Here is a 22,168-nt window from a genome sequence, read left to right as displayed (position 1 = left end):
TTTTTCTCCTTTCATTATAACTTTTTTCTCTACATCAAGCCTTTAGTTATGTCTTACTAAATGTTATAGTACAGTAGGGAAGTTTAAAAGAAATAAGGGTCAGGCCTATGTTCACAGGCCGATGAACACCTTGGGGAGTACAGCCACTTGGGAGATCCTGTTACTGTAAGGACTGGTGGACTGCAGAAGAAGGAGGCAACTATTTGGAGCAGGACCAGCAGCAGACACAGCTTTCAGAAAGAGGGACATGTTCTGGACTGTGTGAGCATTGCCCAGATTCATAGAAATATAGGCCAGAAGAACCCTGTTGGAGCATAGACTTCTTGATGATAAGAAGAATTGGGTTTGGAGTCCAGAATATCTAAGTTACATTACAAAGAGATACAAATATGTGGATAAGTAAACATATTTGTTATTTCAATATTCAATTTAATCTATATTAGCCTATGTTTCACTTTTCATAGCTCTTAAATTCCAAGCTATCGAATGCTGCTTGAGACTTTTCTGGCTGTTGTGCATCTGAGAATGAGTGTCTGGAATGGCATTCCTTAACACTGAAAACTTGAGAACACATATTACCATGAGGAAGCCCTCTAATCAGTCAGGAATGATGGTAGTCTTGGAAGACTTCCTGGTGGACATGACTCTTGAACTCAGTTGTGAATGACAAATCAGAATAGGAGGAGAGAGAATGTTAGATGGAAATAAGGCAATCTCAACAGAGATAACAGCATGTGTATAGCACAGGTTGAGAAGTAAAGGGAACAAAGAGGGTAATGAATGGAAAAAAGAAGCCAGGGGAGATGGGATCTAAGGAACAGGTGGAGATAAGGCTGTATTCACAGGAGACAAAAATGGCTTAAAGGAAGAGATTCACCTGTAAATGGGAAGAAGAGAATGGAGAGAGTTCAAGTTTATGATTACTTTATTTTTTGAACTCTTCTCTCTCCTGAAGCCATGAGCTAGGAGAAGGGCAAGGGGTACAAGGAGTGTGTGTGTGTGTGTGTGTGTGTGTGTGTGTGTGTGTGTGTTGAAGAAAGTGTTATATGGAGGATGGGGAACAACATATTTACCTTCCACATGAGTTTTTATTGATACCAAGATGAGCTAAGTGGAACTCTGGTGTCCATCTGTGGGTTTGAGTCCAATAAGCTTTCTCTTTTACATTCATCTTATTTAAATCTTTGCTGTCACAGTGAAGAAATAATTCAGATAACATATAAAGGCAATCGAATTTAACACAGATTTTATTGCCCTATAACCAGTTATGATGTGACCAGTGGATACCAATGAAACTTCTTCATTATTTGAGTCTGAAAATGCATATTTAAAACATTAAATGATTGACTCTACTGTGTGCCAAGCTCTGCGTGTAGGCATATTTCATATCTTAAAAAGGCTTACAATTCTTTCAGGGAGGCAAAAGCAAAATCTATGATTAGAGGTTAGCCAATAATGTCATGAAAATGCCATGAGAATAGAGAGAGGGAATAAAATCATAAAGATATAAATAAACATATTTGAACTACAGTTGATGTATTTTCTTAAATTACTTCTATATCATATGCCAGAGGGCCTTCAATGGAAAATCCTAGGTAGAAAGACACTCTTTCTATGTTCCTACCACTTCTGAGTGGACCTGAATAAACAGATATTACTGGTATTTTAATTTTTTCCTTTGTTCCGTATTCTATAGAGATCAGCTTGCCTTCAGCCTGACCACTTAGACGACACAGGAGTTGTTTGACTTCATTTTTTTTCCACACATCCCCACTGTGCCAGAGGGAATTTGTATTTTGTACTTTATCAAAGTACTGCTCTATTTCGGCCTTGTGAACAATACTGTTGAGACCCTTCCTTTTGCCCAGATAGAAAAGTGTGCTTGCCTGCTTGGACCTGCACATGCGCTTGTACTGTCCCCTGAAGGATCTATTTAAGGATGACACATACTTTTCTATTAGTTTGGAATCTTGATCTAGCTCTTGATTTTCTGGCCAGAACAGGAGGCAGGCCAAGAAATAAGGGTCTGGATATTGATGACTTAGTCCTACAAATCGCAAGACCTCTTGGAGTTGCTTTTTTAGCGTGGTAAGTGGTTGAATGAATTTGGAGCTGGGCTTTAGACAACTGAGAATAATGTTGGCCAAAATGGAATTTTGTTTCTCATTTGTCATGCGCTTATTTGAGTTTTGCTTCAGTAGGAAGGCATATTCATTCACTATAATTTCCATGGTAGTTGCAGCATCTTTGAAGTTTGGATTAAGATATTCCAAGAGTCCAGCAAACCTATCTGCTCTCAGAGCTTCTAGCTTTTTCCTGCAATTCTCCTCCTGGAGTAATTGACTCTCTTTACTTTGTAGTAGACATGGATCCAAATGACAGAAAAGTTCTGTGTATTTCCTGAAACAACGACTGACTTTCTTGCTTAACGTGATTTCCACGATTTCTTTTTGGGTATACCTCATTTTCAGAAGAACCATATAATCAATAAAAAAGTCAAAGCACCTTTTCAGATCTGATTGTAAATTTTGTAGGTGGGATGTGAACTTGCTAAGAGCCAAATAATATTCGTTTCTGGGATCAGGAGGAATGGTCCATTTTCCTGATAAAAATTGCACCATAGTTTTTTTGGATAATTCATTTTCTTTGTGGAAAAAGGGAGTGAGCTGAAGAATCTGGATAGTGTAAAGACCAACTTCTATTTCACCCAAGAAACAAGCTGTATTATACATGTCATATCGTCTCTGGGACTTCTGTGGTGACCATTCCTCGGTTTCATAGTTTTTACTATCAGTTTGCCTTTGGGATTCTTTGAAAGCTCTTGAGGCTTTTTCGGCAGCTTCTAGGAGATGTGTTAGGTCACTAACAGTAATGCTCCTACAGTTTTTGTTCCCATCCAACCACCATTTGATTTCACTTTTGTAGACTTGACCAAGGGTATCTGAAATATAGGAATTTTTAGGTGCTTTCATTTTGGCCTGAAGTGCCCAGTCCAGAGCCGTGTTAAAGTCCTTCTCTTTAATGTAGAAATGTCTTGCTAAGGCTTGACAAATGAATGCATTTTGTGGGAATCGTCTGCTTCCTACACTCAAGACCTTTTCAATGTCTTTATTCTGTAAAGCTTCCATTAATGGGGAAAACAAAGTGTCTGTTTCATCTCCATACTCCTTGCGCTGTCTTGTAAGCAGAAGAGTTTGAACATCATGTTGAAATTTGTCTCTTCCTATTCCAGAATCATAGAATAAATTCTCTTCTAATATATTCAATGCAATTTGACATTTATCCAAGTGATAGCTTCTTTCCAGTTCATTTAGACAGTACAGGGCAATCAGAGGGTGAATGACACGCACACCTGTGTATCTCCCATATTCTGCAACTTCTGTTTTTATTAGAAGTGTAGAATAAGTTCCCATCTTGTCTTCTAAGCTTTCAGGTTCCCAGGGTGTATTAGTGTATATGATTCCCAAAAATATTTCACACTGTGAAACTGAAATTGTAGAATCAGTGACATAAGAGTTGAGTAAAGCCAAGAAGGAAATGAGTTGTGCTTCCTTGCTGTCAACATCCTGTCCTTTTAGGATATTCCTGACTACATTTTCTATATATGTTTCATCAAAATTGCTTTTCATGATCATGAAGGAATAAAAGTTTTCACAGTTCTTGTGCTGCTTTTCAATTTCCTTCAGTTTGGCCCCAAAAGCTCTTTGTTCCTTGGAAGAAAGTTGGTAATTTAGTGCAATACTGTCTGCCAATTTTGCACTTTCATCTGGATTCCGGGATCTCATGCAGTTTAAGATGATTACCAATGTTTTTTCATATCGCAAATCCTTCTCTGCTAAAATGGAATGGATGGCATTTTGTAGAAAGTAGACATTTTCTTGTTCTTCAAAATCATCCACAAGGAGGAGCACAGGAATGTAATCCTGATGGCTCTTTGCCTTATAGGTGACCAGATTGATCACTTGCTCTCCAATTTCTGCAAAACCAGTTGTTTTGTTTTTTAACACAGCACATCTGAATTTTTTCTTTAAGTCCCAGAGAACATGCATAGCCAGTGTGGTACCCCCACAGCCTGGATGATGATACAGATTGATGATTTTCGCAAATATTGGTTTAGGAGACTCTGCCCAGCACTGTATTAAATCTTTAAGCTTTTCATAACTGTCCCTTTTAACAAAATCTGAAGAATGGTTTTCAGAAGAAAAATAGAAGTTCCACCAGGATACTTTGCCACCTCGATAAAAGTGTTCTTCTTTTGATTTCTTAAACTCCAGGAATTTAGATTCATCTTTCTCGATGTCTGTGTCTCTACACTCATTTTCACAGAGGATTTCTAGTGCAGTCAAGACATCCTCTTTCTTTTTCTCTAGGATAACTGAAGAAGATCCATGGGCGGGCAAAAACCTTCTTGATGACTGAGTCACCGATTTTAGTTTAAGGATAGTGCTGTTTACCAGTTCTATATTTAATGTGGAAATACTGTGGTTTGTTAATTCATCTTCCATCTTCATTCTTGTTTGTAGTAGATCTTTCCATCGTTGGTAAATATTTGAATTTACAGAGATACACAACATATTTTCCATTCCTTTGAGAGCTTGATAGAAAGCCCAGAAAGTTTCAATGAGTGGATCTCCTGGGCTTTCCACTGAAGAGAGTAATAGAAACACTACCAAAAATTTTCCTCTTGTCATTATATTTTCATCTGTGAGAAATAAAATTAGTTTCCTGACTTCTGAAGCTCTTTCTCTCTGCCATAAATGTGGTTCTAGAGGTTTATATGTCTCACTTTTCAGGTCTGATCTGCCATTGCAGAAAATCCAGCTGGGCTGTTGGTAAAGATTAAGAGCAGAAATCTTCTCCCTCATGTTAGTTGTCTTGTCTTCATACTGATTTGGAAAGTGAAGGTTTGCCACTCGGCTTTCTTTGTAAGCTTTGACCACTCCATTGATCACAGATTCAGGATCAAACTCCAACACAGCAAACCATTTAATTTCCTTTAAAAAATCGAAGTGCTTTATTTGGTTCGGATGGCATTTATTTGTTACAAGAATGTACCAGTCATAGTATGAATTATCCAGTGAGTCTCGGTTTCCTATGAGAAGTTTAACCAGCTTTAGTCCTTCACTCTCCTTCTTCATTGCCTTCATTCCATACTCTTCTTCAGCCTCTTTTCTGGATGCCACCAGTGACTTTAAATTTTGTAAAAATGCTTTGAAATCTATATCCCGTTGCTTGGAATTGGCCAGGATATCCCTAGAGCTAGCCCCTTCTCTTACAAACAGTGAAGGATTTTGGTTTTGTTTCCATACTTTATCTTTACAAATTTGCATGTGAATGTAGAAATACTTATCTTTGCATATAGAGTGTTTTGAAATAATATCGACTTCAATGACAAATCTGTCAGATGGCATATTGTTCTGCAGAAGGACTTCCACAAATCTTGGCTCCCGAATACACTTCTTGGCTTCATTGATCTCACTTTCTTCAAAATACTTTTTGATCATTAGATTGAAGTGGTCAATGAAGGCATCCTTACTGGTGATTTTCACACCAACAATTTCTCCATGGGGTTTGTCCTTGACTCCAAAATGGATGGTGCCATTGGTGCGTGAATTCATACAAGCTGATGCAAATCGGAAGACTTCATTGCTGAATTTCATTTTAATGTCCAGTTCTGCAGCTGTTTCTGTGTTTGTGAGAGCTTTGAACTCATGTATTGGATCAATGAGATTGAGTGCTCCTGTTTCAGGTTGTAGAGTATAATGTTCTATATAGCGATGGCTGTCATGGAACTGATCAAAAGGATATGGCATACAAGTCAATTGTTCAGGTTTTAGCTCACCCTTTTTCTTGTCTTTAGCATTTGCTATTTCTTCTAACACATTTTCTTTCACAAGAATTGATTCTCGTTCTTTGATATCTCTGACCTCTCTGGGATCATAATCAATATTGGATGACATTGAATTTTCTTCTTCCTTTTTGGTCTGTTTTGGATCTTTTTGGTGTTGTCTTTTGGACGGTTTTGAATGATCTAATTGTCCAGGATCATGATTGTCACTTTCAGGGGACTTACTATTCAATTTGTTATATGAACGTTTTATCAAAAGTGCTGGACCCCGTGGTAGCCCCATTTCTATAAGGTCCTTCTCAGTTAATTCCTGCAGGACTAATCCTGTCACTTCTTCACTGAGCAGAATTTGTCCATATTGCTCATTAATCTTAAGGTCATCAGTTACCCATTTTTTCACATGCTCTTTGGTCCAGTCTTTAATACTTTCAGGTAGAGATACTTGTTTACTCATATCAAAGCTTCAACTTCTTCCTGAGAAAAAGCAATATAATAGTATTTTAGAATTATACTGTATTATTAAGATCATATAGTCAATTATGTATATATTATCATACAGAAGATACATATGTATATGTGTAATATTGCTCAAGGCTGACTCTTAAACTGCTTGATACTTACTTTAGCTGTTTTACCTCCCTAATTCATACCCTTGTTTCTTAGGTGACTCTAATTGTAATTATGAAATAAGCTGTAGCTGTTAACTAGGTGACACGCCATTTAGCCTTATAATAATTCTCCCTTTTAGCTTAACTTGGTGAAAGCTGGGTTTTCGTAACTTAAAACCAGAATCTTAAGTAGCATAGAAATTGGTTCCCATAGCATATAGGAATATTGCAAATATACTTTAAAATAATGAAACTGGATAGGTAGAGGTAGGTTGAGGAACAGAAATCTACAGCTGGCTATCTTTGTTACATAGTAACGGAGCAGTTGGTTAAATAATCATCTGTTTTCTTTTGGAACTCAAGCTGTTAGACCACAAGGTTAGGGTTTGGAGGAACTTGGTAGCAAAATGTTAGGATAATTGATTTGATTGGCTAATTCTTGTGCTCTCAGGAGGTACCAGAAGAGACTAGCTGTAATTCAAGCTGGGCTCCCTGAAACTAAATAGGGAACATAGTATGAGTTTTTAATTTTGTTAGAGCCATATTCTCCCAAAATATTGATATGAGGCTAATGAAGATCTTACAATTATGTACTTTGATGAATGGCAAGAGCTGCCTATTTTGGATTCCTAGAACAGGGGTTCTCAACCTCAGTTAAACATTAGAATCACTTGGCGTTCCACATCTCAGACTGCATTAGTTGGTGGAGGGAGTGACGGTGGTGTTTTCAGGCATTAGTACTTTTAAAAATTTGCCTTGGTGCATCTATTGTGCAGATAAGACCAAGATCAGTGGTTCTCAAGGTGTGGCCTCCAGACCAGCAGCATCAGCATCACTTAGAAGCTGGCTAGAAATGTCAATTCTCAGGCCCCTACTTAGACCTACTGAATCAGAATTTAAAAGGTAAATCAATTAATTAGTTTAAGTAAACAGAAAACCCAGAAAGTGAGAATATTTTAAGGATAGACAAAACAACATTAAAGATCAAATGAAACAAAAATACTAGACTAAACTATAAAAAGAGAAAATAAAACATTTTAAACCAGGGATCCCCAAATCTGATGACCTGGACCAGTACGTCTCTAACCTGTTAGAAACTGGGCTGCACAGCAAGAGGTGACTGGCTGGCAGGTGAGCTGGCAAAGCTTCATCTGTATTTACAGCCTCTCCCCATAGCTTGCATTACTGCCTGAGCTCCACATCCCATCAGATCAGTGGTGGCATTAGTTTCTTATAGGAGTGAAAACCCTGTTGTGAACTGTGCATGTGAGGGATCCAGGCTGCACACTCATTATGAGAATCTGGTGCCTGATGATCGGTCACTCTGTCCCATCACCCCAGATGGGACCATCTAGTTGCAGGAAAACACACTTAGGGCTCCCACTGAGTCTACATTATGGTGAGTTGTATAATAATTTCATTATATGTTACAGTGTAATAATAATAGAAATAAAATGCACACAAAATGTAATGCCCTTGAATCAACTCAAAACCATCCCTCACTACCCCATGGAAAAATTGTCTCCCATGAAGTCAGTTCCTGGTTCCAAAAAGGTTGGGGACTGCTGTTTTAAATGATTTGTAATTTTTAGATTCCTTAGGTTTAAGGAACCTAAGTTTTTTAAAACAATTTAATGTACATCCAGTCACAAAGTCTAGCCAAACTGCAAATTTGAACCATCTGTACTTGGAGCTTCTTGGAAAAGTTCACCAGAAGGTCCCCTTGCAATTATGCATGGAGAATAAGCTAAACTGGGGCTTCAACTTGCAGCCCTGTGATTGGCCACAGAGGAAACTTGCACTACACATTTATGGTGTGAATACCATATTTGCACCAGGATGATTTACCCCAACTATAGGCATGCAACCACTGAGCCTAGCAGCTTCCACTTGCCTTGATAAAACTGTTCCTGGTTGTCTTAGTGCCTTGAATTCTCTTCCTTACTCTGGCTTCAGTCTGCAGATCACAACTAGTCCTGGGCCAATTAGCAGAACCATGAGCAACTGGCACAATGAATGCTATAAACATATTTTAGATAATCAATTCAGTTCATCTGCAGTGTAGACAGAAGTCACTTGTGGGTCTTATGAGGTCCCACAAAAATTAGCCCATATATTGTAACTAGAGATAAGTGTTATTTATCTTTAATTGTGTAATCTGTTCATTCATTCAACACATATTTAATGAGCACCTATTATGTACCAGGCATCATGCTCAGGAAAAACAGTGATAATCAAAACAGATGTGAAGCTCTTTCATGATATTTATTGTCCATTGGAGAAGATAAAAAAAAGAAATAAGTCACACACACACATGCACACACACTCAGAAAAGTTTATACTGACAGTGTGGTAGTGCTTTTTGTCAGACACAAGAAGGAGTCTAGGCCTGGGATATGTGAGGAGGAAGAGGGTGGGAACACTGGGCAGGTGAAGTTAAGAGAACTGCTGGAGTCATGTGGGAGGCAAGTGAGGGAGAAAGCCTGGAGGACAGAGTTAGGAAATAAGAAATAGTCTACCTGGTGGACCTGCCAAAGGCTCCTTTAGTGGGTCTAAGGGGTACGACATGGTGTTCCAGCAGTGGGCAGTTCCCACTCCTGCACCCAGAGCCAGGGCACTGGGCCTGCCATAGAGTACTCCTGGGCAGATGGAGCCTCGGAGCCTGGTAAGCTCATCCCTGATCTTCCCATCTGCCCTGCAGAGGCCCTAAGTGTCATCTCAGGTAAGACTGACAGAGGGGCCCTGCCTCACCTGTTTACAAGCATTATATAAAACCAATAGTATAAGCAGTTATTAATAAACATCCTTAATGAAAACTTTTTTGAAGTCATTACATATGAGATAACTACCATAGTATTTTAAACCTCAGTCTTAAGATATTTCATACTTTGAAAATTTGCTGAATACTTACTTTTTATACATTTTATACATTTTTAGACATTTTAATACATTTTGTATTAAAATGTAGGAAGCTGAAGGGAAGAGGACACTTGTGTCCTCAGATACCATTTCTGTCATAATTATTGGTGGCTCAATAGACATGTCATTGATTCTTCCAATACAATGGCCTCTCACCCGATTGACTTTTATCTTGACATCAAAATAGACATGTCATTGATTCTTCCAATACAATGGCCTCTCACCCGATTGACTTTTATCTTGACATCAACCCACCTCTATTCCCATGGTCATATCCTTGACCTTACCATTACTATTATGAATTGAATTATATCATGCCAAAATTCGTGCACTGAAGTCCTAACCTCCAGCACCTTAGAATGTGACTTTATTTGGAGACAGGATTGTTGTAGATGTAATTAATTGACATGAAGTTATTATAGTGGACCCTAATCCAATATGACTGAGGTTTTTGTAAAAAGGGGAAACTTGGGCACAGAGGCTTGCTTACACACAGGGAGAACAGTATATGAAGACGAAGGCAGAGGTCAGTGTGATGTTTCTACAAACCAAGAATCACCAAAGATTGCCAGCATGCTACTGTAAGAGGCATGGAAGAAATTCTCCCTGGTAGCCCTCAGAAGGAACCCACCCTGCCAATACCTTGATCTTGGACTTCTACTCGCAAGGATTCGGAGATAATACATTTCTGTTGTTGAAGTGACTCTGTGCTACTTTGTTATGTCAGCTCTAGCCAACAAATACAGTTACTGAGAACTACAAGCCCTCCGTCCTCTCTGTTTCAAGCACTTCCCTGTCCCCACCATCTCTTGCCCCTCAGGCCCACTGCCTTTAGTGCTCAAACACTAGTAAGTATTTCTTTAACACCAACACCTTCGATCTATGGATTCTACTACCATCTCACTTTTCCTCACTCCATTCATGTTTCACTTTTCCTCTTTTACTGGCTTAATATTTTTTTGATTATTCATCATCATCACTTATTTTTCTCCTCTCTGGTACACTCTCACAGTTAAACTACAGTGCTAGTTACATTCACCACTCAGTCTCCAAGAGCTTGTCAGAGCATGGCTGGAGATGGCCCTCCACACCCTGACTGGAACATGACTGGACAGTGGCCCTCCACACCCTGACTGGAATATGGTTGGACAATGGGCCTCCACACTGACTGCAGCATGCTGAACAGTGGCTCTTCACACTCTGACTTGAGCATGCTGGACAGTGGTCCTTCACACCCTGACTGGAGCATGCTGGAAAATGGCCCTCCACACCCTGACTGGAACATGGCCATACAATAGCCCTCCATACCATGACTGGTCTCACCTTAATGCTCTCAGCTACCATGCTTTATTTCTTTCTCTGCTTTAGTCAACCTCTCCATTTGCAGTAGTCACTCTCTTATTCTCCTAAATGATCATTTCATCGTCTCTCCTCTCTCATCAAACCTACAACACCTCCTCACCATGGTCACCTTGCTTCCTGTTTAAACTGGCAGAATTGAAGGAATCCAAAGAGAGCTTCTCCAAACTCCTGAAACCACATCTACCCATCAACCTACTTCTTCACTTTTCTTCTGTTACTACATCATATGTTAGTTTCTGTTCTCTGCATGTTCTGCCCATATGCCTAGTGAGGTCAAGCTCTCCACTTGCAGTAGCCCTTGCATCCCTCTCACCTATTCAGGAAGTTGCTCCAGAAAGTATCCCCTCTCTATTTGGCTTCTTCAGTCTTTCCTCATCTACTAGATCTTCAGCAATCAAGCATGTTTATGTTTTTCATGTTTTTCATGCAAGACTGTTTGGAAACTACTCTTACACACATTTCTGCTTTTCTTCACAGTAGATCTGTCTACACTTTCCGTTTCTTGTTTCTCTTCTCCTACTCACTTTAGAAGTCACTCCAATCAGGCTTTGCCCTCACTCCTCCACTGAAATTGCACTTGGCATTGCTACAGATGGTTCTTGACAGAGCAACAGCACTTGAAACAAGTGATTGCTCTCTTTTCCTTGGATCACTCTCCTTGCAGGCTTTTGGCACACCACCTTTCCTGATTTTTCCTCCTCCTTTTCTGGCTACTCCTTCTCAGTTTCCTCTGCTGGTTCTTCCTTAACTCTCCACGTCTAAATGTTGAAGTGCCTCTCAGACCTAGCCTCTTTTCTATCTAGAGTTCTATCTAGAGTTTCTCCTTATGAATCTCATCTATCTTGCATTTAAATGCAATCTGTGTGCCTGTGACTTCCAAATGAACATGATCGGCCCTGGCTTCTGCCATGGTGTCCATATATCTGCCTTCTCTATGTTCACCTAGATATATGACAGTCCTTCTAAAACTAACATGGCCAAAATCGGTCTCCTGATATCTGCCCCTCCCACTCCAAACTTGCTCCTCCCACAGTCTTATAAATTAATGGAACTTGTCAATTGTTCAAGGCAAAAACCTTGGCAGCATTTTTAACTGCCTTTTTTTTTTTTTTTCACTCATTGTATTAGCAAATACTTTCAACCACACCTTCACAGTATATCCAGAATTCCACCCTTTCCCACTATCCCTACTGCTACCACTCTGTTCTAGGCCATCATCTCTTTCCTGGATTGTTTTTGTTACCTGGTCTGACTCTGGCTTTGCCCCACCCCCATGCCATTCACTCTATTTTCAACACAACAGCCAACCTGATCCTGTTCAAACATGCAAGTGTGATCATGTCACTGACTCTTAGTGTCCTCTGCTCAAAACTTTTATCTGACTTCTCATCTCACATGGAGTAAAAGCCAAAGTCCTTAAATAAAGTCTGACATGATATGTCCACCCCACTGTCTTTTTGACCTCATTACTTCCGCTCACTTCCCTCCAGCTGCCCAGTTGTCTTGCTGTTCCTCAAACATGCCAGCCTTGCAGCTGCACGAGGCCTTTACACTACCTGTTCCTTCTGCTTGGAATGCTCTTCCTCCAGATGCCAACATAGCTCACACCCTCGCCTTTTTAGCTCTTTACTCAAATTCAATAAGGACTTTCTTGCTCATCTTTCTTAAAATTTCAGTCCTTACTCCAGCACTTTCCATTGCTCTTCCCTGCTTCAAGTTTTCACTTTAGATTTATGTACTATACATTTTACTTAATTATATTTCTCATTCTGTGTCAGCAACTGGAATGTAACTTCCATGAGAAGAGGCATTTTTGCCTGTCATTCATGCATGAATCACCAGGGCCTGACATAAAATAAGTACTCAATAAATATTTGTTGAATGAGGAAATTAATGTTTTTAGATTAGTGAAACAATTGAATTGTATTTGGGAAATATCTCCATGTTGTCATCGATGAGACCAAAACCAACTCCAGCATCTGGGTTAGCCGGTCGTAATTAGTAAGAAAAGAGTTTACTTTTCAAAAAGAAAAGTCAGTAAACATTTTATTCTTCACCTAACGGGCAAATTACAGAGACTTGATGTCCTATTGTAAGCTCCAGTTTCCTAACACTTCTCCTCAGGTTTTGGTGTCTCACTTAGAGTCCCTGAGTGAGCATTTTTCTTAGATAGGGTTTTCCCCAGAGGAGATCTCTTTCTACCCTAGGTCCTCAGTGAGCCGGAACCCCAGGGCTTCAGGGTCACCCTCCACTGTTTTAACTGCTATTGCTGCTCTGGGCAATAAACCCTCCTCTGGAGATGCTCTTACCGTGCACCATAGACTGGCTCTGTTTAGGTGTGAGGCAGTATCTTCTCCTAGCCAGTGTCCTCTCTCAGTAATTCAAGCTAACCATCCTTTCTTTGGGTCACCCCAAATACTGTAAGGAAGAACTTTAGACTTTTCTCTTCTGTGACTACAGCAATTCTGATAGACCCCAGCACTCTACAAGAAGCAGCATTTTAAGAATTTCCTGCTTAGCAACCATTACATGCCCAGAGACACTGTGTGTGCCGGGTGGTGGCGTCGGGGATAGCAGAGGGCTTGTCTTTGTGTCTTTGTGTTACCTGACAGCATGACAGCTTCCCTTCACTTTCTTCTTTATTTGATTGACTTCTGTCAGGAACCACCAGGGAGATGGAAACACCTTTCTTAAACAGGGTGACTGGCATCTGTGCTTCTTAAGCCTTGAGTCTTTTTATCTTTACCTTGTCTTAGAGGTTTCCCAATGGTTCAAAGATAAAAACTCCACACTCTGACTGGAACATGGCTGGACAATGGCCCTTCACGCCCTGACTGGAGCATGACTGGATAACGGCCCTCCATACCATAACTGGTCTCACCTTAATGCTCTCATCTACTATACTGTATTTCTCTGCTTTAGTCGCCCTCTTATTCTCCTAAATGATCATTTCATTGTTTCTCCTCTCTCATCAAACCTACAATACCTCCTCACCACGGTCATCTTGCTTCCCGTTTAAACCAGCAGAATTGAAGGAATCCAAAGAGAGCTTCTCCAAACTCCTGAAACCACATCTACCCACCGACCTGCTTCTTCACTTTTCTTCTGTTACTACATCATATATTGGTATGATAACATATCACATAAAAATATTTCTCAGCCAGAATTCCACAATTTCCCACCCCTATGTTGGTAGCTGAGAAGATACATAACAACTTGAAGATATTATGTATTCAATATTACTTTCATGTGAATTTTGCTCTCTGTCAATTATAAGTATCTTATATGGTCTACGATCCATATGTAGTTGGAGCTGTTATTTAATTCAGGTGACAATGATTTGGGCAAAAGGTTTTCATAATGCTTTGACATAACTCTTTGGCTCTTTCTGTGACTTCAACCTTACACCCTAGACTGCAGGCATAGTTCTAAACATGAGGGCTTTCATGTTTAGCAAGAAGCTACATAGTGTGTAGAAAGGTGGAGGAGTTGTGATCAGAAAAACGATGTCATGATTAAATTATGTCTCCTCTCAGTGAGCCTGTTTTCCCACTTACTTACAATATATGAAAATCGGACCGAAACTAATGTTGTCTTAGTTGTTGCTTGTTTTTGTTCTGCTTCTTCAAAGGAAATGCACCTGAAACCGCTGTATCTAACATGGGTAAAGGTGTAGCTGCTCTGGTTGGAGCTGGGGAGAAGACCTTCACGTTAACTCTATTCTGTTCTGGGATGATTTTGAAACACAGAGTTCTCTTTATTTTTACACTGGGCCCTCCCTATCAGTGGGTAGCACATCGTGGATTCAACCAACCACAGATTGAAAATATTTGAAAAAAAAAATTGCATCTGTACTGAAAATGTACAGACTTGTTTTTGTTGTCACTATTCCCTAAACAATACGGTATAACAACCATATAATATGACATTGTACTAGGTATTATAAATAATCTAGAGATGACTCAAAGTACACAGGAGGATGTGTATAGGTTATACACAAATACCTTGCCATTTTACACTAGGGATTTGAGCATGTACAGGTTTTGGTATCTGCGCAGGTCCTGGAATGGATCCCCTACAGACAATAAATTTCAGGATCTACTGCCTAAGGACTACTATTTTTCTCTCTTTAGAGACTAAGCAGGAAGGATCAAACTGGCCTGCCCTTGGCAAGCTCTGGTGCTCACCCTCCTGTTTAGGAGGCTGGGCCTCACTGGGCTCACTCACCTCACTGGACTCACTCACTCACTTTCTGTGCCTCCAGGAAAGGATGCTCAGAATCCCAGCTGCAGCCCAGCAGGCCCACCTCTGCTCTGATGCTCTGTATAACTGAAACTGCAAAGCAAAAGTTAGTTTTATTTTCTTGAAGTATATGTTCAAATTATATATTTCTTCCCATAGTCTCGATACAAGCTATTGTGCATAAAAGTCTTACATAAAATGAAGGCTAAACCTTGGAGGGTTTTATTCTTCAATTAAATGTAACTTATAAGAGTATGGCATAGCTGCACATGGCTACAATTTTCGACACGGTTTTGTATGCTCGGATTCCTGATCTTCTGGTCTACGTTTTACCCAGGTTTTTTAGCCTCACCCCCAGAGCTTTCCACCTGTAGAAATATGCTGCACCCTCGCCATGCTTGCTGGAAAGTTTCTTTTAAAAAAATTCTGCAATCAGCACAAGTTACATCTATTGATTCTTATATAAAAGTGGTGATATTTCTCATTCCTTTTATAAGAAGTAGCTTATGCACACTTGCAAATATGTTCATTTTCAAAGTTCTGTTTTACTTTTTAGAATTAGTTTTTAAAGACAGCTTTTAAGGAGAGTTGATTAAACAAACCTTTAATGATTAGAAACTTACCAGGGCTTTTCTGAAAACTTCTATCTTTATATTAGAAACATGAAATAAGTCTTCATGAGGCTGTTTGATCTGGATTCCTTAGATTAGTTCCCCTTTCTTGATGATTTGCCAAAGTCACGTTCTGGAAAGCAGCTATGAGGAAGCAGAGCTGTAGGCAGAACAGACTTGGTCCTTGTCCAGTTTGCCGGAGGATATACTTGTTGAGAACATATTGCATAAAACAATGATATCACAACCAATTAAAATGCAATAGACTGGACTACTGCTTAGGAAATGTTTATGAAACAGATTTCCCCCCCTAACTTGCTACTATGAAAATGTTCAAACACACAGAAAATTTGAAAGAATAGTGAAAAGAATACCCTTCTCCTAGGTAGCATCTCTTTGTATACTTAAATACTTCTAAGAAAATAAATAAACCTCAAAAAGTATGTGGCAGGCACACTTTATCTCTCTTCCAGCATTCCACATTCAATGTAGAGCAAATCCTATGGGGTGTATCTTCAAAATATACCCAGAATCACCACTACCACCTGGTCCAAACTCTCCTCTTCTCTCTCTTGGATTATAGGAATAGCTTCCTTGCCATGTTCCCTCTTGCTGTTATTGATCCCTTCAGGAACTTCTCAAAAAAGCAGCCAGAGTGACCATGTTAAAATGAAAATAACATCATATCAATGTTGTGTCCAACCCTGTCTGTGGCTTTCCATCTGATAAGGCCTCACACAGTCTGGTACCCTGTTAACCCTCTGATATTAGGTCTTTTATTTTTCCCTCTAAATCTGGCCCAGTCACCTGACCTCATCGTTGCTTCCTGAAGGAAGCACCTGCCCCTGTTTCCAGCCACTACAATTGTTTTCCCTTCCTGGAATGTCCTTGGATACCAGCAGGGTTCACTCTCTCACTTTGTTGAGATCTTTTGTCAAATGTCACCTTGTCGGCAAGGCACTGTTTGGCCAGCCTACTGAAAACTTTATCCCATCTCCCAACATTTCCTATCCCCTTTCTGGCTTCATTTTTTATCTACTTAGGACTTACAAGCAGCAAATATTTTATATATTTTAACCTATTTACTTTGTTTCTTTTCTGTCCCACCCATTATTCTATGCACTCCGTAAGGACAAATTTCTTTACATTGTGTTCATTATCTGGCATTGCCTAGCACATAATAGCTTCTTAACAAAAATCTGTTAAATGAGTAACACATTTTCTTAGAGTAGTTAAAAGTAATGAATATTTGAAAGGCCTTGAACTACCAATGTCTGTGGGTCAAAGGACTTCCTCATTTTCCTAGGGAAATTATTTCACTTGGCTGGAACTCCAGATAGAAATCTGGGGAAATCCCTTTACTATGCTACCTGTTAGGGCAGAACTAACTCCAGCCTCTATCATCTAGTCACAAAGAATGAAAAGGAAGTTTTTTTCAAAAGGAAAGCAAAATGAATGAATATATCTTCTCCTGCAGTTTTTGTGGATACCCTAGTTACAGAATACACCTTACCAACTTTCTGCTGTGTCACTTGCAGTCACCGAATGAGGCCATTTCTCACACTGCGTTTTACCTGAAGGAGGTCCCTTTTGACTCCAGGTCCCCAGTGTCTTAAGACCTCTGCTGTTTTCACCCGCTGCCTTTGCTGGGAAGCTGCTCTTCTGGCAAGGGGCTTACGTTTTCCACAGACACAATCCACTCGTATGAGATGCAATACCTTCTTTTAGCCAGTGTCCTCTTTCAGATTTTTAACCAGTCACTCTCTCTCTCTGGAAATCCTAAAGATGGAAAAAGCAGACTCCAGAATTTTTCTTTTGTTTTAGCCAGGACAATTTTAAGAGCATCTGGATATATGCTGTTGGAACTAAGTAACAATCAAAATTACCATGATTAGTGTGGACAAATTTTGTGATTGCCTTGACATAAGTCTTGGCTTTCTAGGGGCTCTCAGTGTCCTGTTTTGAAACAATTGTGACCACAAATCTTATCTTTTGCAACGTTGGTTACTGGGAAAGGATTTGCAGGTTGCCATCCTCAACACTCGTTTTCTCTCTTTATGTTCAGCAAGAAGTACCAAGTCAGCAAACTCTCAGGAACAAGCACAGCTGCCCACCCCATCTTTGAAAGACCCTCATGCCCTGGGGAGGTGTTCTGCTCTGTAGCATTCTTAGAACTGATGTAGGGGAAAAACACTTCAGAATCTGGCTGTAGCCCAGATTGGCTCTACCCACGCCCTGCTCGCATAGTCTGGCAGTCAGAAGTCACACAAGTAAGTTAGTTTCATTTTCCTGAAGAACACTTTGCATTTTTTGTTTCTTAGTTTTCAACCAGATTGCTGTATAAGATATATGTGAATGAAGTACTTTAATAGAATAATATTTAGCCTCTGCAGAGTATTACCTTTGATAAAATGTAAAACTTTTAATGTCTTACATTGTGAAGACAGAATTTTGTGTAATTACACAAGATCACAGGTTTTCCTTTAGAATCTTCAGTGCTTAAATTCCTGACCCTGTTTGCTTCGTTTCTCTGTCCTCTTTTCCAAAGCCTGCCTGCCACAATCAGAAACCCTCCCGCCATTCTAATTACACTTAATGGTACGTTTCTTTTTAGAAGAGCACTTATAAAGTTATTATCAGTTAAATATACTGACATGTATTTAATCCGTTGATTTTTCTAGTTACTTTAGTATTTTTATAAGTAATGGTTTATGGACAAACCTATAGTTATATAAAAAGTACAGCTGAAGTTTTAAAAAATAGCTGTCGCCTCAAAGGCATAACAAATAAAGGTTTAATGGTTCAGTTTACTTACCGGGATTTTCTGAAAAAGTCATTGTTTTATATCAGAAACTTGAAACAGGCCATTTGAACTTTTGCTGTCTCATTCTTCATCTGATGGCTAGGAGATATGAGTGTAAGGATTCTTTTTTAAAAATCAAGGCATTAAATTGTGAAGTCTTCTGTTCTCCCAGTGCTCTGACTTTCTGAGGGTGTGTCAGAGTGCCAGTACAGAAGCAGGAGGAAGTTGAAGTATAGAGAGTTTCAGTTTCACTTTAGAATGTTCTTTTTTCTTGGGTTTAGAAGGATCTAAAATATTTTTTAATCAATAACATTACCAAAAATATCAATAAATTTGAACCACTGCTTAGAAACTGTTTACCAGGCAGGTTTTTAAGTCATGAGAGTTAAGAAATAAGGAAACAACAAACAAACAAACAAAAAAACCCAACTACTCAAAAAACTACCTACAGGACAAAGAGAATGGAAATACCAGGGAGAAAATCAATATGTCAGTGCAATCTAAGTTCCTGTTACCGGTTGAATTGTGTCCCCCAAACATTCATATGTTAAAGTCCTAATCCTCAGTACCTCCATTGTTACTGTATTTGGAGATAAGGTGTTTCAGGAAGTAATTAAATTCAAATGAGGTCATTGTGACTGTAATGCTGTCTGACTGTGTCCTTATAAGAAGAGGAGATTGGGACACAGACACATATAGAGGGAAGATCATGTGAAGACACAAAGAAAAGATGGCCACCTACAAGCCAAGGAGAGAGATATTAGAAGAAACCAACCCTGATAGTGTCAGAGATGTTCTAACCAGAGCAGAGCAACTCCATTTTGAATGAGGGCTACGAAAATGAGGCTGAGACTTGTTGGGCTGCATTCTCAGAAAGGTAGGCATTCCTAGCCTCTAGATGTTTATTATTAAGGGAACAAATTAATAATATTTACTAAACAGACCCTGACTTGGGAGTGTCCAGATTTCCTGATATCTGGAGAACAAAGGCATTCCTAATTTTGCTTTAAAGAAAATAATATCGATTCTTGCAAAGTATATTAATTAAGAAAATTAATTCTTTATCAGAAACTCTTGTAGCAAAACACATCTCTCCATATATATAAGCATTGTATGGATGGATGTGTTCCTCCTCTTACTTTCGGGAACGTCCTACTCTGTAGCCAGACAACTAGCTATTATCTCTGGAGAAGCCTTGGGTAACCCTTGACATGGCAGGTAAGAACATTAATTCCTTCTGGATTGCTTATTCTGTTCTGATACATTATGATGGGTCTCTGTCACCCCAGAACTGTATGGTCATGGGGATAGATGGACAAGCCCATAGATGCCATTTTATCTATCCTTTAAGCTGCTCTTCAGGGACCTTGATTTTCTCCTGAATGCCCCACCCCTTGTTGGGGAGGGATTTGTTCACTCAGCTGTGAATAGTAGTATCTTTTGGAAATCACAAGGCGGACTAAAATTGCTCCTTCTTTCCTGTGAATAACTATCAGGCTGTGTTGCTAAACATCCTGATATAACACTTAAAGTACACCATATGTTGAATCCAACTACCTATTTGCCTGAACCCACAGGCATCCTACATTATTCTTTTACCACTGTACTTTCTTAATAAACTTGCTTTTACTTTGCACTGTGGACTCGCCTTGAATTCTTTCTTGCGCGAGATCCAAGAACCCTCTCTAGGGGTCTGAATTGGGACCCCGGTCCTGTAACATTTCTAGCAACCATGAGGGACTGATACTGAAGAACCTCCCCACCAACCCAAAGGAAATAGACTACAGCACTGCTTGAATGACTTTGGGTAAGTGGTGTCGTACCTGGGTAAAGAATGGGATTGGGTTAGAGGCTTAACTTAAGAGAATTAGAGTCTCTCTGAAGACAGGGTGGGTTAGAGGCCCCTCTTAATAGAAAGCAAAGATGCTTGACTGACCTCGAGTTAGAGGACCAACTTAAAAGGATTAGAGTTCCTTCTAAGATTTAGGGGGTTAGAGGCCTCTCTCAGTAAAGTCCCTCTCTGCTAAAAACGGGTTTGGCACCGCAGGCTATGCTCTTTGTATTAATCTGCCTTGTCCTCCTTGCTGCATAAATCAATTTCTTGGTTGCTGTCTGTGTTTCACTGTCATTTTCAGAAGACTTTATCTAAATGGTCTTAGGGATCTTAACTTACTCTTTTCCTAGGTGTTTCCTGATTTCCATGTGTCTGCTCGTGAAACATTGGGAACAAAAAGCATTGAAGGCTCCATCTTTAAAACTGCTGATTGAGATTTGGTATTCAACAGCTATGAGCAATAAAATTAGATGTGGTTATGTTTTGTTGCTGCTATGCTGACTAGGTGTGATTGAGAAGCACTAGGATGGAAATCAGGGGACTCTTCTCCTTGCCGTTTTGTTTCATTTTGCACACTAAAAACACTTCTTTCCTTTCTTGCATTCAAGCAAACTGGCTTTGCTTGTTCATTCCACACTGTCACTATTGCCCAGGACCTGCTTGCTCTGGTTATTCCCATCTAAATCCTCTTCATTTCCTTTGCCTTATTCAACATTTTTGTCAAAGTCCATGTTGTGGTTTATCTGAGATTCATGACTCAGCTCACTTATGTTATCTGGATAATGTGAATCATGTTTGATGAGAGGAAAAGAGGAAAAAGAGCCAGACATACTAGATGATCCTTTAATGCAAGTAGCCTTGGTTCAGCAGGCAGTTTTGGGTGGAGCAGAACCTCTTTCTGTCAGCTCTGAAGGTTCAGATGTATCTGTCCTTTCTCCCTCTAATCCCCCTTGAGAACCCTTCGTCCCCTCCTCCTTACCCGTCTAGCCTCACTCTATACCCACCACTCCCTGAGGAACTTAGCCTGGTGAGTACTACCCCTAGCAGAGCCTCCTGTCAACCTCTAAAGGGAAACCTTTGTCCACTTAGAGAGGTGGTAAATAGGGAAGGAGGCACTGTGAGAGTACATGTTCCCTTTTTTATGTCTGATTTGGCTCTGTGTAAAGAGAAGTTTGGTGATTTCTCTGAAGACCCAGAAAGATTCATAGATGAGTTTGAGAAATTAATCCTGACCTATAGTTAACTTGGCAGGATCTGCATGTTTTGTTGTCTCTGTGTTGTACAGTGGAAGAGAATGCATTTTGGGGACAGCTAGGGCCCATGCAGATGTGGCATTGGCTCACAACCCAAACCATAATATATATCAGGCAGGAGGTAGAGCAGTTCCAGATCAAGATCCAGAGTGGAACTATCAAAGGGGCAGTGACAACTTGGGGAGGAGAGATCATATGGTCATTTGTTTGTTGGAAGGGATGAAGAAATGTATGAAAAAGCCTGTTAACTGTGAAAAGGTTAAGGAAGTTTCCAGGACAAAGATGAGAATCCAGCTTTGTTTCAAGGGCATTTAGTTGAGGCACTTAGGAAATATACTAACACTGATCCTGCCTCAAGGGACGGACAAACCCTTTTGGGGGTACATTTTATAAGCCAGTTTGCCCCTGATATCCAGAGAAAACTAGAAAAAGCAGCTATGGGTCCCCAGACTCCCATATGGGACAGCTTTTATATATGGTATTTTTAGTTTTTAATAACAGGGAAAAAGCAGAGGAAGCTGAAAGAGTAGGAAGGACCTCCCACAAGGTGCAGCTCTTGGCTTGGGGGGGGGGGGTGGATCACTTGAGGTCAGGAGTTCAAGACCAGCCTGGCCAACATGGTGAAACCCTGTCTCTACTAAAAAATACAAAAAAATTAGCCGGGCATGGTGGTAGGTGCCTGTAATCC

The 22,168-nt window shown here is 39.8% G+C and overlaps 2 protein-coding genes across 11 annotated transcripts in view; both read right to left on the bottom strand.

Moving 5' to 3' along the window:
- SAMD9 (sterile alpha motif domain containing 9) overlaps positions 1–1,190 on the bottom strand; it is a 32,250-nt gene extending 31,060 nt beyond the window's left edge. The window contains 1 exon segment of the mRNA XM_023226758.2: positions 1,074–1,190. Coding sequence (XP_023082526.2) covers positions 1,074–1,082 — 9 coding nt within the window. The 5' untranslated portion in view covers positions 1,083–1,190.
- SAMD9L (sterile alpha motif domain containing 9 like) lies at positions 393–18,599 on the bottom strand. 10 transcript variants are annotated; one of them, XM_023226753.2, is made up of 5 exons: positions 18,406–18,599; positions 15,603–17,369; positions 14,965–15,072; positions 8,351–8,475; positions 393–6,322 (listed from the first exon to the last, which is right to left on the bottom strand). In XM_023226753.2, the coding sequence occupies exon 5, from the start codon at positions 6,300–6,302 to the stop codon at positions 1,545–1,547; it is 4,758 nt and encodes a 1,585-aa protein (XP_023082521.2). In that variant the 5' UTR covers positions 6,303–6,322; positions 8,351–8,475; positions 14,965–15,072; positions 15,603–17,369; positions 18,406–18,599; the 3' UTR covers positions 393–1,544. The 10 variants fall into 10 exon arrangements, with proteins under 10 accessions (XP_023082521.2, XP_023082523.2, XP_023082516.2 ...); XM_023226755.2 differs by having other exon boundaries at positions 14,965–15,066; XM_023226748.2 differs by lacking the exon at positions 8,351–8,475 and having other exon boundaries at positions 15,603–15,798; positions 17,104–17,369.
- Between the last annotated feature and the right edge of the window lie 3,569 nt (positions 18,600–22,168).

This window comes from Piliocolobus tephrosceles, chromosome 8 (assembly GCF_002776525.5).
Source record: "Piliocolobus tephrosceles isolate RC106 chromosome 8, ASM277652v3, whole genome shotgun sequence".
Classification (NCBI taxonomy): Eukaryota; Metazoa; Chordata; class Mammalia; order Primates; family Cercopithecidae; genus Piliocolobus; species Piliocolobus tephrosceles.
Note: the sequence above shows the minus strand (reverse complement) of the source record. Positions and strands in the feature narration are given on the sequence as shown.

Coding starts and splice junctions, on each gene's coding strand:
- SAMD9L (XM_023226753.2), bottom strand. CDS start 6,302: ATGAGTAAACAAGTATCTCTACCTGAAAGTATTAAAGACTGGACCAAA.